Source organism: Dermochelys coriacea, chromosome 1 (assembly GCF_009764565.3).
Source record: "Dermochelys coriacea isolate rDerCor1 chromosome 1, rDerCor1.pri.v4, whole genome shotgun sequence".
Lineage (NCBI taxonomy): Eukaryota > Metazoa > Chordata > Testudines > Dermochelyidae > Dermochelys > Dermochelys coriacea.
In genome coordinates this window covers 192,061,447-192,079,135 of record NC_050068.2, presented here as the reverse complement: position 1 = coordinate 192,079,135, position 17,689 = coordinate 192,061,447, and the positions used below count along the sequence as shown (strand labels likewise).

At 40.7% G+C, this 17,689-nt stretch overlaps 1 protein-coding gene across 9 annotated transcripts in view; it reads left to right on the top strand.

Annotated features, from left to right (window-relative positions):
- Positions 1-17,689, top strand: part of PHLDB2 (pleckstrin homology like domain family B member 2) — a 114,226-nt gene that overhangs the window by 35,855 nt on the left and 60,682 nt on the right. For all 9 annotated transcript variants that reach the window (XM_043510427.1, XM_043510456.1, XM_043510449.1 and 6 more), the window contains one exon: positions 13,557-13,940. In XM_043510427.1, the coding sequence (XP_043366362.1) occupies positions 13,557-13,940 (384 nt within the window). The remainder of the gene's footprint in view (positions 1-13,556; positions 13,941-17,689) is intronic.

Genomic DNA, 17,689 nt, shown 5'->3' with positions numbered 1-17,689 from the left:
ATTAACAAGTAATATGAATATGGACTTAGAGGAGAACATATTTTAAGAGACTTGTTTCTCTCAGTTTGCTGAACATTTAAACATGGTCAAAGTTTATTCTGTAAGCAGGAAATAATACAAAATTAGGTTGAATGTAGAAAGCTTGTGTCATCATCATAGTTATGTGTGACATGTTCATGTGAGTTAAAAAGAAATAAACATAGGTAGGATTTTGAAAGCAGTACAGGGGATTGCCTCACATATCATCCATTAAATATAATTATAATTAATGTTACAATTAAATTTTATAGAAGATGTCTGGCTCAGTCTTCCATACTGCTTGAAATCTCAATCACTTTTATAAATTTATCACTTAGGATATCGAAGCACTATGTAAAAAACATTAGCTAATTAAGTTTTGCAAACAGCGCTGTGAGGTAGTTGAAGGCTAAATATACATAATTTCTCCCACAGTTTATATTTAGCAATCTTTGTGGTGTTACAGGGCAGCTGTTTAAGAGCAGTTGAATTTAATACAGGAACAAATACCACACATCAGGTTGAAGCCACTAGATGCTTTAGATATGCAGGATGTAATGAACCCTGGTATCCTGGTGAATTTCCATCTTAGGTAACACCCCTATTTTTGCAAAATAGCACTGTAGAATCTTTAATGATCAGAAGTGTTAAGGAGGACCTTACTTTAGATCTCTTCCAACAGACCTAAATAAATGTAAGCGGTTAACTTATTTTTTCCTGCTCTCTTTCTCTAATTTTAGATATACACATGCACACACACTTAGCTTAATTTCTCTAGCCTTGTATTTAATTAGAAGGTGCACTATAGGCCAGAATAGAAATCAATTTCAATGGAGTTACTCTGTTTTTACACAGAGCTCAGAATATGGAACCATATGAGGGCTTCAATAATTTTGGACTCCTACTAGCCTGAGTGTGATATGAAAAATAAGTACAAGTGTGTGTGTATGGTTAGGGAAGGAAGGCACCAGTCTGAGCAAAATGTAGTATGTGGCTGGTGAATCTTGCCCATATGCTCAGGGTTTAGCTGATTGCCATATTTGGGGTCGGGAAGGAATTTTCCTCCAGGGCAGATTGGAGAGGCCCTGGAGGTTTTTCGCCTTCCTCTGTAGCATGGGGCATGGTTGACTTGAGGGAGGCTTCTCTGCTCCTTGAAGTCTTTAAACCATGATTTAAGGACTTCAATAGCTCAGACATGGGTGAGGTTTTTCATAGGAGTGGGTGAGATTCTGTGGCCTGCACTGTGCAGGAGGTCAGACTAGATGATCAGAATGGTCCCTTCTGACCTTAGTATCTATGAATCTATGAAAATGCAATATCCTGGTGAAAACCTTAGCCCCGGCTGAAAATGCTTTAAAAAAAGAAAAAAGGTGGGGAGGGTGAGGCTACAAGGATTCCTAGCAAGTGTACTTTCTGCTCAGGGGCTTTATGTTTGCTGGGAAGCTGGTATTTGATCAATTCAAAGCTCCCCAATTTCCCCACCCTTTTCCTGGCTGATGGAAGAGAAAAAGAGCTTTCTCTCTGGGTTTGTCTACACTGGGAAAATGACCAGAATAGCTATTATGGAATAAACAATAGCTCTTCCCAAATAGCTCCTCATGTGGATACACTATTCCAAAATAAAAATCACTTTATTCTGGAATAAATAGGGTGCTCACAAAGTGTACTGATTATTTTGGAATAAAGTGATTTATTCTGGAATAGTATCCCCATGGAGATCTCTTCTGGAGTAGTTTATTCTGCCATAGTTGTTCTGGTCAATTTCCCCATGTAGCCCTCTTCTGTTTAACTAACCTTTTCCCTCTCCACCTTGAGAGTCTGTGTGTATCTGGGTATGTCTACACAACGTTTTGGAACCTGAGGAGTAAGCCTCCCAGCTCAGGTCAACAGACTTGGTGGTTTCAGAGTAGCAGCCGTGTTAGTCTGTATTCGCAAAAAGAAAAGGAGTACTTGTGGCACCTTAGAGACTAACAAATTTATTAGAGCATAAGCTTTCGTGAGCTACAGCTCACTTCATCGGATGCATTTGGTGGAAAAAACAGAGGAGAGATTTATACACACACACACAGAGAACATGAAACAATGGGTTTATCATACACACTGTAAGGAGAGTGATCACTTAAGATAAGCCATCACCAGCAGCAGGGGGGGGAAAGGAGGAAAACCTTTCATGGTGACAAGCAAGGTAGGCTAATTCCAGCAGTTAACAAGAATATTAGAGGAACAGTGGGGGATGAGGTGGGAGCTGGTGATGGCTTATCATCCGATGAAGTGAGCTGTAGCTCACGAAAGCTTATGCTCTAATAAATTTGTTAGTCTCTAAGGTGCCACGGGTACTCCTTTTCTTTTTGCGAATACAGACTAACACGGCTGCTACTCTGAAACCTCTCCTTACAGTGTGTATGATAAACCCATTGTTTCATGTTCTCTGTGTGTGTGTATATAAATCTCTCCTCTGTTTTTTCCACCAAATGCATCCGATGAAGTGAGCTGTAGCTCACGAAAGCTTATGCTCTAATAAATTTGTTAGTCTCTAACATGCCACAAGTACTCCTTTACTTTTTAGACTTGGTGGTGTTTGTGCTAGTTCTCTAAAAACTCTGTGCAGACAGTGCTTTGAAGTTGCAACTTTGTCACGCCCCAGTGGCCCCCCGCTCTCTCAGGGAGTCCGGTGGGAAGGCAGATCAGCACTGTATGTTGTGAATGCTGTTGCAAGCATCGCAAAGCATTTTGGGGAGGGTCAAAGGTGTGCAAGTAGGGAGTGGAAGTTTCCTTTACAGGGTAGAAGAGGCCAAAAAGGGGGGAAGAAGAAAAGACCAAAAAAAAAGTTAATTCAATACTTCAGCTAGCTCAATCCGAAGATAATACGCTGGTCCCAGCCAGCCCAAGTTCGCAGCTCACAGCCGACATTTGGCTGCGAGCCGAAAAAAACGGGGGCGTAAAAGTTGCCCAAGCAGCCATAAAAAACAACAACATCCAACTGCACAGACATGCACCTCAAAACAGCAAAGCCAGCAAAAACCCCCCCCCAAAAAACAACCCACCAAAGCCCAGGGCTGCAAAATCTAAAAACACAAACAAAACAACAAAAGGGGAAGCCAAGCCAGGCATCCCTGAAGCTGGGGTGTTTGGAGAAAGGGAAAGAGACCACAAAAAGCCGGTTTAAACTGGCACAAAAAGAACCAGGAACAGAGGTCATGGAATGGAACACCCCCACAGGAGCCCAGGTCTTAAAACCCTCCTAAGAGCTAAAGCAATTTGGAGAGCACAGCAGATCCTTAAACAACCTGGGCCCAGGACAGCCCTCCCATCCACCTCCCCCCTGCCCCGCCCCCTTCTTCTGATGTTACCCCCATACTTAGCCAGTCTGGTCATGCGTGTGTGAGTATGAAAGTGGGTTAGGGCTTGGGTCATTAATGCTTTCTTTCTTCCCCTAAGTGATGTGGAAGCATTCTGAACGCTCTCTGCTGTTATTTTATTAATAAAGCTTTAAAATTTAAACACTTGGTTTAAATTTTGTCATCTCCTCCCCAAAAAAATCCTGTGGCGGCAGCCTAATCAACTGTGGCCCCAGGCACATTGGTAACAAAAATCCGTCACAGTTTTGGTGGAGAATTGCGCCGGGGAGGAGCCCTGCGGAGCACACCAACGGCTTTGCCCTTGGTATATCATGTTTGCTCTGTCCGGCACTGTTGGTATTGCATGTTAAAAATTTTATAATTAAAGGGAAGCCCCACCCTCAGTTGTAGCATAACAGAGAACCAGAGGGAGGGTTAGCATTCCTCTCTCCACCCTGGTTGGTGGGGGAAGGATGCAGGTAGGTCTACACCCGGTTGTAAAAGTACTGGGCAAAAAAAAAAAACTTAAAAATCCGCGCTCCAAGCAACAAAAACAATCCCTAGTGCATACACCCCCAGTCATAGTATAACTAAGTTTAAAAAAAAAAAAAAAAAAGCTTTAAAGTTTCTTACTCAGCCCAAGAGGGGCACTTAAAAAACAAAGCTTTGGAGTTTCTCGCTCCGCCCAAAAAAGGCACTTGCAGGGGTATATGCACCCTCGGTGGAATCGGATCAAGTAATAGGAAGTAATAGTAATTCCTCTGTTATGCCTGCGACCAGCAAGGGTATTTATAATAAATAAATAAATTAAATAAAATAAAAATTAAACAATAATCTGCCACCCCCAAAAAAATAAAAATATGTTTTTCTTGTCTTTCAAAACAACAAAAAAAGCCAATGCCAGCTAAAGAGCAACCCAAAATACCATAAATCTACTGTCACAATAAATTTTTTTTTATGTTCTATGTTTTGTCTTGTGGTGGTGTTTCTCATTGCTAGCACTGTTATGTACCAAATGCTGCAAAAAAACTTCCTCAAGTAGCGAACACCATATTAAAAAAAAATGGTTTTAAAGCAAAAATTATAAATACTATAAACCTAAAAATAATTAAAAATAAATTAAGCTCTCTGTCCCAGCTACAGGATAGGCAAATACAAAAACAAATAAAAATTAAAAAAACATACTGCTATAGCTATAAAAAGTACTAAAATGCAAATACTTGTTTTGTTCACCTTAAAACACAAAATGTTTAAATAAATATCAAAAAATACTAAGGTTTTAACACATGTGCTAAAGCAAAAAAAATAATAAATCACTTTTAATACTTATCAATACAAATAAATGCAGTATGTTTTTAGCATAGTAAGGCCCAAACCTTTTAATTAAAAAAAGTATTGTTAAAATTGCACACCAACAAGCTCTAAAGGCAAAAATATATAAAGCTAGCCCACTCCCCATATTGCACATGGGATCCTTCTGGCTACCCCGGACCTTGAGCCAGTAAGCATAAAAAAAACAACAAAATAACAACAACAACAATTAAACACCAGAGATTGTACTGAATGAACTCCTCAAAAGTGGGTGTGCTTATACTTGCCTGTTGCTGCAAAGCCCTGTTAAAAACATTTCATTAAAATCTGTATGTAAAATAAATTAAATAATAAAGCCAAAATACTATATAATTGGCAATATGTATGTGTTAATTCCTAAAAAAAAGTTAAAAAAAAATAAAAATGTTAGTAACCCGCTAGTAAACAAATGTAAATGTAATGTAAATACTGTGTTTACCAATAGTCACATTTACTGTTTGCCACAACCAAAGTCTCAGCTTTGCCCAATAAAAAAAAACTTTTTAAAACCCGTAAAGCCATAAAAACTGCTTTAAATAAAAAAAAGCCAAGCATAAAAAAATCATCATTAAAAACATCTAAAAATAGCAAATTAAAAACAAAATAATAATACAAAAGCTGGGAAATGCGACCCACAATCTAAACGCCAAGTGGGTGGTTCCATACTCCATTGTAAACTGCATCTCCCTAGTAGTGTACCAGCTTCAGCTACCTGGTAAATTCAAATGGGCACATGCCAATCAGCTCAAAACATATGCTTCCCCCTAGGTTTCTGGTCATGACGTCGTGGGTCTCGGTTACAAACCAGCCACCTGCCTAAACCATCCGGGTTTTCAGCTGTCCATAAAATTATCCAAATAATCATAATTAAAAATACCTCCAAAGGCTCTCCCTAGCTCAAGCGGCCAAAAAGTCCAGAGCCACAGTGTGGCAGGAGGCTGGAGTGGGGGTGCCTTAAGAACAGTGCATAGTTCAGCTAGACACAGCAGGGCCACAGCAAAACACCTGGTGGGTGGCCCCAGACCTTCCCTAACTCCCATAAAAACAAACCCTGTTCCTCCTGTGGTGGCCTAAAATAAAATAAAAAGCCCTTTAGCAATCAATAGCAATTACTAATCTCAAAATGTAATATTGTTATTGTAACCTCCTAAACCAAGCAAACAACATCCATAACAAAAGCCAAAAAAAGCTGTAACAATACAATTAATAATTTAAAAAGTTTTTCATCTGTGCCTCAGTTACCCCAATAGGCACATTTATGTTGTTTTCTTTCTTTCCCTCTTGCTTTGTTAACAAAACAAGGCAATAATAGCAAAAGCCCCAAAACACACCAAACAAAAGTAGTAAAACCACTAATGCTGCTTCAGGCCTGCAAAATTTGTTAATGTAATACAATGTATGTATGGTGGCACATAGCTATGGGAATCCTCAGGTGTCCAACATTTTTGTTCTCCTTTGTTAATTTTATCACTGTTCCAAATTAGCAATAAAAAAAAAAAAAAGCCAATCATCCATTGGCCGGGGGGCAATTGTGGCTTAGCATTCTAAAAATGTAGCATCACGTATTATCTAAAATTGGGTGGTCCATCGCAACATATAAAAAATGGCTCCCCCCATAACACAATTAAGCAGTATGTGCTGACCACAGCCACTAACCATCAGCACATATAAATTGCAAAAAGCAGCACCTAGCAATTATAGCCTATAAAGCCCCCCCAAATAATATATTAAAAAAAAAAGTAATGCCAGGCCACTTTTACAAGGTAAATCAATACATCTGCTGGGGAAAAAAGGCATCAAAATACGCCCCCACTAAAGCCCATGTGTTTACCAATACCTCTGCATGTGTTTAAAAACCCACCAACCCTAAGGTGCTCCTTAATTTGCTATTACAGTCTCAGGCACAAAATTTTTCAGTTCATTGGCCTGCAGTTATGCAAAGTATGGTTAATATCTCTAACTATGTTGTGTTTAATTTTTCATAAATTGCACCCAATGTTTTTCTGCCCTTGGCGCACAACAAAATGTTGATTCGGGGTCAAGGGGGGGAATGTCACACCCCAATGGCCACTCCCTCCCTCAGGGAGTCTCCCGGGAAGGCTGATCAGCACTGTGTATTGCTTGCAAAGCATTTTGAGGAGGGTCAAAGGTGTGCAAGTTGGGAGTGGAAGTTTCCTTTACAGGGTACAAGAGGCCAAAAAAAAAAAAGCAAAAAAGCAAAAAACAAATTAAGTCAATACTTCAGCTAGCTCAATCCAAAAATAAAACGCTGGCCCCAGCCAGCCCAAGGTCGCAGCTCACAGCCAATATTTGGCTGCAAGCCAAAAAACCCCAAGGGCTTAAAAATTGCCCAAGCAGCCATAAAAAAAAAAAATCCATCTGCACAAACATGCACCTCAAAACAGCAAAACCAGAAGAAGGAAAAAACAAAGCCCAAAGCTGCAAAACGTAAAAACACAAACAAAACAACAAAAAAAGCCAAGCCAGGCGTCCCTAAAGCCAAAGTGTTAACCTACCCCTCCCCCCCAAAAAAACCCTGGTTTAAACTAGTACAAAAAGCACCAAAAACAAAAGTCGCAAAATAAAACACCCCCCAAAAAGCCCAAAACTTAAAACCCTCCTAAAAGCTAAAGCAATTCAAAAAGCACAGCAAATCCTTAAACAGCCTAGGCCCAAAACAGCACTTCCGTCCACCTTCCCCTCAACTCTTCTTCTAACGTTACACCCAGACTTGGCTAGTCTGGGTCATATTTATGTAAGTATAAAAGTGGGTTAGGGCTTGGGGCATTAACGCTTTCTTTCTTCCCCTAAGTAACATAAAAGCGTTCGCAACACTATCTGCTGTTGTTTTGTTATTTTATTAATAAAGCTTTAAAATTTAAACACTTAGTGTGCCTCATCATCTCCTCCCCAAAGAGATCCTATGGCCCCAGCCTAATCAACTGTGGCCTGAGGCAAATTAGTAACAAAAGTCTGTCACAACTTGGTATGGAGCTCTGGCTCTGAAGCCTTCGCGTAATGCCCCCCAAGCCTTTGTCTATTATCTTGGGTATATGTGAAGCCCAGCCCACATCTCCTTCTCTTTAATACTGGAAGGAAAGCAAGCTAGGGAAATGTGGCCTAGATGAAATTACTATAAGGTGTGTGCACCACTGGTTGAAAGAATCATACTAAAAGAGTAGTTATGAAAGGTTTGTTGTCAGACTGGGAAGGTCTATCGAATGGGGTCAGTCCTGTCCGGTCCTATTCAATATTTTTATTCATTACTTGGATAATGTAGGGAGGAGAGTATGCTTATAAAATTTGAAGGTGACACCAAGCTGGGAGTGGTTGCAAGCGCTTAAGAGGGCGGGATTGGAATTCAAATGACCTTGACAAATTAGAGAATTGGTCTGAATTCAACAAGGTGAAATTCAATAAAGACAATTGCAAAGTACATCATTTAGGAAGGAAAAATCAAATGCACAACTACAAAATGGGGAATAACTGGCTAGGTGGTAGTACTGCTGAAAAGGATCTGGGAGTTATAGTGGGTCACAAATTCAATGTAAGTAAACAATGTGATGCAGATGTGAAAAAGGCTAATATAACTTTGGGGTATATTAACAGGAGCATTTTATGTAATACATGGAAGGTAATTGCCCTGCTCTACTCAGCACTGGTGAGGCCTCATTTGGAGTAGGGTATCTAGTTCTGGCTGCCACACTTTATGAAAGATACAGACAAACTGGAGAGAGTCCAGAGGAGAAAAACAAAAATGATAAAAGGTTTAGTAAAAGCTGATCTATGAGGGAAGGTCTAAAAATCTTGGCATGCTTACTCTTGAGAAAATATTAGTGAGGGGGATAGGAGACTTGGTAAGTCTTCAGATATATTAAGGGCTGTTATAAAGAGGATGGTAATCAATTGTTCTCCATGTCCACTGAAGCTAGGACAAGAATTGAGAAGCTTAACTTGAAGCAAGGGGGTTAGATATTAGGAAAATTTTCTAACTACAAGAATAGAATAGAATCTGGAATAGACTTCCAGTTGAAGAATCCCCATCATCGGAGGTTTTTAAGAACAGGTGGGAAAAACGCCTATCAGGGGACAATCTAGATTTACTTGTTCTTGGCTGAGCACAGGGAGCTGGACTAGATAACCTCTTGAGGTCCCTTCCAGTCCTACATTTCGAGAATTCTATTAAAGAAGCCTTTGCTCTTTCTGTCTTCTGTTTCCCATTAACTCCTGGATCTGTGATTGGGAGGAAGGGGTGTCTCGCTATTACTCTACCCCTGTCTCAGTCTCTCTTTTTGAGACTTTCTCTCCTTTGAATAGCTCCAGTGTACATACTGTTGCTGCTTGATGCACCATGAAGCTGATAAGTTTCTTGTTAGTTTGTTTGCTACTCACAAGATTCTGAAGAGTAGTGATGGAAACTCTGGTCAGTTTTCAGTCTTCTGCTGATGCTTGGCAAAGCACTGAGCCATATCAGAGGCATTGGAGCAATCTTGCCTGCTAACAGCAGTAGGCATTGTTGCATTGATTATGTCTGGTTCATGTTAACTTGACAATAATTAGGGGTAGAGACTCCATTTCCATATATTTTATTAATGGAATCTTAGGGTCTCCTAATGCCACTTTCCTGAAATCTTCCTACTTGCTACAGATGACTCGTCAAATTGATTTTTCAAGTCCTGCCCTGATATCTTGATCTGACATCACCATTTTGCATTTACATAATTCAAACACCTGACATGTAAATGAGATGCACAGAAAAGAGGAGTAGTTGAAGTGGCGGCCATGCCTTCCCACTATCCAGTGCTTCACCAGTGCTATCACCGGTGTGAGTGTTAATGTAATATAGGCACTAGAGTTGTACCTATCACTTTTCACAGCAGATGGCATGGTTAGAGCCCTGTGCAGGTACAAAATTTATATTTGTGGATATCCATGGAGTTGCAGGGTTCTAGTGACAATGAGGAAGACCAGCAGGGCCATGATCAGCGACTGGGCCAAGAACCGCAGCAGTGAAAGCAGCACTGCTGCTTGCTGGCTCCTACGAGCAGCGGCACAACATGCTGCTGCTTCTGCCACTGTGATTCCTGGCCCAGTCACTGGCCGTGGCTCTGCTTGTTGTGGCTAGAGCCCTGCAACCCTGCGGATATCTGCTTTATATCCGCGGGCATCCACATCTGTTGATATACATTTTATATCCACGCAGCGCTCTAGGCATGGTGGTTAAAAACACAGGCAAATGGTGTACACTAGTAGAAAGAAAATTTAAAAAGGCAAATGTACTGAAAAAAGGCTTAAAAGCCTTGATTCGAAGCCTCATGCGCCGAATGTAAAACAGCACAACCCAATTTGACATATTTTATATTTTCTGGAGTGTGTAACCTGAAAGCTAGTATGATACATTCCTTGCATAATTTAGTTTAAGACGTTTTTATCCACATACCATCTTCTTTATCTCATCAGTTGCTGGGATATTTTCTTGGCTTGCCAGTTGATTTAAAAATGTATGGCGTGAACTGGTGAATGCAGGTGTATTGGAACTAGAAGAAGTTGGCTGCAAACAAAGTGATGAAAATAGACTACACGAAATAGCATTAGACAGAACTTCCTCTGTGTAAGCCTCTTAATATACTGCTGTGCATTTTGAAATAGAAATGAGATAATTTATTCCCCTCTTAATAGTGAGGACAGCAAAAGACACTATTTTTGGTACTGGACATAGGCATTTCTATAACGTGTCCTCAAATATAGAAGTTCATCAGAAATTTTCTGAAAAGTGAGAGAGATTTTTGCCCTAATTTCTGGTTTTTCTCCAAGTGCTAGAGCAGGGGCGGGCAAACTTTTTGGCCTGAGGGCCACATCGGGTTTCCGAAATTGTATGGAGGGCCGGTTAGGGGAGGCTCTGCCTCTCCAGACAGCCAGGTGTGGCCCGTTCCTGGTCCCCTATCTGATCCACCTGCTTTTTCCTGACTGCCCCTGGATCCCCCCTTCCCCTGACTGCCCCCTGCCACCCCATCCAACTCCCCCTCTCTTTCCTGACTGCCACCCCGAGACCCCTACCCCATTCAACCCCTCTGTTCCCTGCCCTTTGACCACCCTGAACCCCAACCAACACCCCCGCCCCTGACAACCACCCTGAACTCCCCTGCCTTATATTCAACCCCCTGCTCCTTGCCCCCTTACTGCACTGCCTGGAGCACCGGTGGCTGGAGGTGCAGCCACACCACGCAAAGCACCAGGACAGGCAGCCGCGCCGCGCAGCTGGAGCCAGCCACACCACTGCGCAGGACAGAGCACCAGGTCAGGCCACGGCTCTGCAGCTGCGCTTGCTGCCCCAAGCATTGCACTGGCGGTGCAGTGAGCTGAGGCTGTGGGGTAGGGGGAACAACAGGGGAGGGGCCAGGGGCTAGCCTCCCGGGCCAGGAGCTCAGGGGCTGAGCAGGAGGGTCCCACAGGCAGCATGTGGCCTGTGGGCTGTAGTTTGCCCACCTCTGTGCTAGAAAGAGCTTTCTGCATTGCTAAGACTTGTAAAGATACCTAAAATAACACTCCCTCCCATCAGCTGACAAAGTGGTAGTTTATCATTGCTCCTATAAGCCTTTTAACGAAGATAAAATGTAGTTGTGGTTTGACATCAGGTATGTCCTGTATTGAAGAGGTGGGAGACCAGAAATATATCCTGTTACTGAAGGGGGGGGTCTGTATGTTCTAATATTGTCTGTCTCATTTGTATCTCTTATGACAATAGTATCAAAGGGCCAGGCCTCACCCAGTGGCAACGGCAAGAGATACATAAATGCTGGAGTTCCTGGCCAGCCGTTGTGCAGTGTTTTAGGGATTGGGTTGCCTGCCCTAAAGGTAGGAGCTAGGAGGAAAGGAAGATGAACCTATTAGGGAAATAAGGAGAGGCTTAGAAGGTTGGGGATAGTTGCATAGACTAGAGGGCTTTTGGAGACTGTGTGTGTGTGTGTGTGATAGGTTTGGAATTGACATCTGTCTGCGAAATCTGCCATATGCTTTATGGAAGAATGGATAAAAATTACCGTATCAGATCAGGCTAGCAGACCATATAGTCCAACAGCTTATCTCTGACAATGGTTCCAGTACCAGAGGCTTCAGAGGATGGTGCAAGAAACTCCATAGTAGACAGCGTGGAATAAGCTACCCAAAGGGGACATTTCTGTCTAATACCTGTTGATTATGCCCTGAAACAGGAAGGTTTAGATCTTTTTAAAAAAATACATACATCTTTTCTCTTTAACAATAACTGTGGATGCTCTCATCCATGTAACTTTGTAGTCCTTCACTGAATCCTACTAAAAGCTAAGTACTTGTTAATTTGTGTTAAGATTTATTACACCTCATGGCTTGCTTCACGGAAACCAGAAATAATGTCTTGCTCTAACTTTTCTATTTGGTTCTTGTTTCTAATTGCTGCTAACTCAAATGAGATAGGATTACAAGAAGTTAGCTATCTTGCAAAATCTGATTTTGGATTTACTGCCAAGTAGAATTTGGAAACTGAGTAAGCCTGAGTGGTTCTGGCAGGAGAGAGGTTCAGAGGAGATGTTGTTGCTGCTGTTATTGTTTTTAAATCTCCTGAGTGATAGTCTAGAAGTGTTTCCTATAGATAAGATGAAAAATTTACAAAACTCTTATTCATTAGTGTTGGTATTAATGCAAAACATGAAGCTGTCTTAATGAGGTTTTTTCCAGTAATATCTTTAAGTAGGCTTATGGTAAGCAGTTTTCCAATTAAATATTTTTTTCTCTTTTTTTTTAACAAAAGGAACATGAACTTAAGTTATAGTATATTTTTAAAAATCTAATAACTTTGTTCTGAATTTGATGTTAAAAGAAATTATGTATAACATAACAAATCTGGTTTTCCTTTCGAATAATTTTTAAGAATACTGCAGAGCTGTTCAAAACTTCTGAGGAATTAAATATTTCTGCAATAGCTTGAGCCATGACATCTTGAAGTCTGTCATAGTTGTTCATATTCTCAATGTTAAGAAAATGGTGTGAGCTTTTATAACTTAACAGTTTGCTGGCAAAGCAATAACCCCATTTTAGGTTCTGTTCCATTTGGTCAACTTTTGGTCATGACATATTATTTTCCATCTTAACCTCCTAAGGATCAAAGGTGGATGTCTCAAGAGGTAAAGCAACTTACAAAATTGGTGGGGGAGTGTGGAGAAGAAGGGGGAAATGAAAGTTAATGAAACAGGAAATCCTAAAAAAGGGGAATGATTTCTGTGTACATTGGTTCTGTGTAAAATCAGCGTAATCGTTTAATCTCTGCAGGAGCATAGCCAAAAGTCCAAGTAGGTTGACATATCTTTTAGGTGGTAAGCTCTATTGGGCATGACCATTCACGTTTGGGTGCTATTGGAAATAAATAATAATTATAATCTTTTTCTGTGGTGAAAAGGGAAATTTGAAACTTGAATGTGGGATCATAATCTTTAATGGAGAACAGCTTCTATGTTCTCTATTTTACAACTCACTTTTGACTCAGTTGCTTTATAAATTCCTTTTTATATGATATTTATATATATATTATAGCATTAAACTATTACACTGATTTTACATTAAACTCTTTTCTACAGAAATTATTTCACATTTTTAGGATTTCTTGCCTCATTAACTTTCGTTTCCTCTGCCACACCATAATTTTATGTATATGTATAAACATATATAATACTTTATCCCTAGATTGGTAAAGGCACATAAGGAAATTTAATGACTTTAAAAATTTACATTAAAAAAAGTGAACCTCTGTGTAGCTTTGACATTTTCTTTGCTTGAAATTTGTATGTTAAGTTTAGCACTGTCTGTTTCAATTACTAGGAGCGACAGCGGCTGGAGACCATCCTCAACCTGTGTGCTGAATATTCCAAACCTGATAGCGATCCTGCTGCTGCTACCACTGTTGCTGATGTTCAAAAAATTAATAAAGAACTGGAAAAACTTCAGCTGTCAGATGAAGATTCTGTATTTGAAGATTCTCAAATGAATCCAGAAACAAGATTTAGAAACCACTTGAAATCGTCAGCAAGTGATTCTGATTTCTCAGAGTGTAGTAATCTCAATCGAAGTGTTGCCACTTTCCTTATCTCTAGAGGGATTAGAGCTGATGAACACTTCAGTGATAATATGAAGACTCCAGCTTTAGCTTCTTCTGCCTTCTTGAAGGGTTCCAATGAGTCTTCTTACCTAAGTATCACACCAAAGGTAAGATTCTTGAGAAGTGAACATCACATATTGGGAACCCTTGGTTGGAGTCTTCCAGTTGAATTCAGGTTTTATGGCGGAAATCACAAAGAAAAAGGATTAAAGATAAGTTTTAGTGAGACAGTACATCTGTTTTGGTCCAGTATTAATTGAAATGTTGGTGATTTTGTTTGCTATGAAAGCTGTTTATTTTACGTACTTTTCCCAAGTGATAAACAGTTCAGGAGGAGGGAGTTTGGTAAATAACAGTATAAAATGATTTAAATAAGCAGCGTTTCAAACATCTTGTAGACAGCTCGAGTTTCATGAGCAAAATTAATGTATAATTGTTGTCAGGTGGAGACTTACCGTTTTAAGTATTCAGGCCTGTTGCCAGAAGAGGAAGAAATCACGCAACTTTTCTCCTCCCCTTGACTGAGATTTCTGCCTGCTCTAAGATCACCAGATTTTTTCTGACCAGCTAACCAGAATAGTTTTAAAGGGAGCAGAAAAGGATCGCCTGGCTGAATTTACTCTCCCATCCCTTTTTCTTATTTTGAACAAAGCCATTGTGCCAATCAACATGCTGCCTCTTGTGCAGTGTACTGGGACAGTTGACCTTTTCACACACCACCAAATCTGTCCAAGGATCTTCTCCATTAAACACCTACTGCTCCTTAAGAAACTGCTACCGAATATTCCCCATTCATTTCACAGTGCAGTCTTGTAAGTTAAAGAGGGTGCTCCTTTTAATAAAATTAATTACTTAGTGATGTTATTAATAGCTAACAGTTCAAAAATCAAATTCATATTTTGCTATTCATTATATCTGTTTACCTTTTGGGGAGCTTTCCTTCAGATGGAACAGTGATAGGCTAATCTACATTTTTGTGTTGTGGTTAGTTTTACTTATAAGTTCCTTTGCACTGAATATATGTTGTAACTTTCAATGGTCCTGTGACCAGTTTGCATGGAACGAGCAAATAATTTAGAATAATTTTCATGTAGAGCCGGTTGAAATTCAGAATTTCCATTCCATGGAAAATTCAGCCATTTTGAAAAATTAGAAATTTCCTGCAGAAAGAAAATTAAAAAAAAAATTCTTTCAGAAAAATCAAAGTTTTTCTGTTCGTTTTATTTTTAAATGAAATCACAAGTTCCATCCTCCTTCAGCCTCAGATTCCAGGGGCCTCCCCTCCGGACTTTAGAGTTGTAGGAGTTTCTGCCATGGAACAGGAAGCCTGGAAGCCCTGAGAGCCCTGGTTCTGTCAGATCCCTGCCTGTCTATCAAGAAAAGCTCATTGAAACGGAAACATTTCCATGAAACATTTTGGTTTTGATGAATGAAAATTTTCTCATCAAAAAATGTTTAGTGGAAACATTCCCAGTGAGCTTTGTTTTCATAATTCAAGCAACCAGGTCTGTGGTCAGAAGAAGAGGAAAGAACTGGAATCGTCCCTCATTCCTTCCTCCCTAAAATGTCCACCATAATGGAAATGTTTCTGTTGGCCTCAGATTTTTAAGCGGGTTGGGGGGGCTTACCCTGCTCCACCCATCCTGCCCCAGCAGGAGCACCAGGTGGGTGGGCAGGTGGAATGGGGCAATCCCCCGCACCCTGATCCCAGGCCCTGGCTGGAGCACCGGGTGGGCAGAGCAGGGCAAGCCCGCGCATCTCGACCTCGCTGCCTGACAGGAGCACCGGGTGGGTGGAGCAGGACAAGCCTCCGTGCCATAACTCTGCTCCCCAGCAGGAGCTCTGGACAGGTGGATGGAGCGGGGCAAGTGCTGGGGCCAGAGCAGAGCTGGGGTTGGGGGGTGGGCCTGGATGCTAAGTGGGTTGGCCACAGCCCACCCATGGTTATGACCCTTCCCCACCTCCTCTCCACCTCTTCCCTCCCTGTTGCACCCCTGCCCCTCTTCCCCACCTCTTTTCACCCCCTTCCCCAGTGTGCCCCATCCCCACTCCTCCCCCACCCTCCTAGCGCCTTCTGCACGCCACTGAACAGCTGTTGCACAGCGTGCAGGAGGCACTGGGAGGGAGGGGAAGGAGTCATTCCATGGCATGAAGGAAGCACTGGGAGGGAGGAGGAGGAGTTGATCAGCGGGGTCGGTGGGCCTGGAAATAACTTGCAGACCTTCTGGAGTAACCTCACAGACCCCCATAGATCCACAGACCCCAGTTTGAGAAACACTGAGATAGATTACATCAGGTTGCAACAGGAATATCTAATCAGTTACCATATAACTAGATCCTCATTTTGTTATTTCAGCAGTTAATCCATTTCAATGCTAACCATTTAAGGACTTTCAAAATAAAGGAGATGTCAAGGCCCAACTCTTCAGTTTAGTCATCTTAGTCATCACCTCATAGCAGGGGATTTTTCACATTGTCTCCTTGATGGTGGCTCCAGTATTTGATGGTAGCTTTCATGTATTTTCTATCTCTCTCCTTACCCTTTGTAGTAAGGGCTACGTTAGCTTCATTGCATTCAAATATAATTCATGTTTAAGGGTATCTTCTATTGGACTTGGTTTTGGGCATATATAGGAGATATCATTTACTTTAAAGAAAAAAAGAGGGATGCTCCTCTAGAACTCTTTCTGTTGAGCCTTTAGAAGTGCACGTATTTTAAGCAGAAACCAGTTCCCTGTATCTACACCTTAACATATTGATTCTCTCCTTTCTTTATCTGAAATTTACATTGAAACACTTCATGTACAAGTTATTATGCTCTTGAAACCCTTCCATGCTCATGACTATTACTTTCTTTCCATAAATGAAAGATCCTATTTTTAATCTCTATTGGGAAGTTGAAATTGAAGATGTTATGTCAGCATTAGCCAAACAGGATACCGGACAAAAAGAGGCTTTCCTGCTAGGATTACTAGCACTAGTAAGTAAGGAATACCATTCATTCATGGTAAAGTGTGTTCTGCTAAAGGAAGAGAAGAGCAGTAACAGGCACCTGCGTGTTAATGAAATGCAGTTCATTGTTCTCAAATATCAAGGTCAGATTTGCACATGATCTCTTGTTAAAATGTCTGCCCTCAGAATAGTAATTAGGTAGTTGAGCTTCACTGGGTTTTGAAGAGGGCCATATGGTATAGCACTTACAGCAAGGGACTGAGAGACAGGATCTGATTCTAATTCTGTCTGGAGACAATGAATGAGAGACCTTAAAAAGTAATTTGACCCTATTGCTTCAGCCTTTAGAAAACAGGATAATTTGCAGTAGCACTTTAAAAACTAGCTGCTGTTTTGGAACAAGGCTTTCCTGGGTAAAATAAACTCCCAAAATATCTTTAACGTTGCTTTTTATATCTGTCATAATTGTCCAATAAATAACTGAGGCAGGAGAGAGGGATTTTAAAGATTGTTTGCCATGCTAATTGTGCACCCATCTTACAAAAGCCACTCATTTTGACACTTGTTTATGAAATGCTGTAATATCCAGGTTTTTTTATATATAGAGCTGAAGTATACTTTTTAAAAGGAGAAATTTATCTTCCTGTATCTGTTTTACTTAGGAAGAGAGAATGTTGGATTATTACAACCAAAATAACACAATGTATGAAGTGTCTGAAGTATACAGCTAACAAGAAGAGTTAATGAGAAAAGATTTGATATAGTATGAATGGTTTCAGAGTAGCAGCTGTGTTAGTCTGTATCCGCAAAAAGAAAAAGAGTACTTGTGGCACCTTAGAGACTAACAAATTTATCAGAGCATAAGCTTTTGTGAGCTACAGCTCACTTCATCGGATAGTATGAA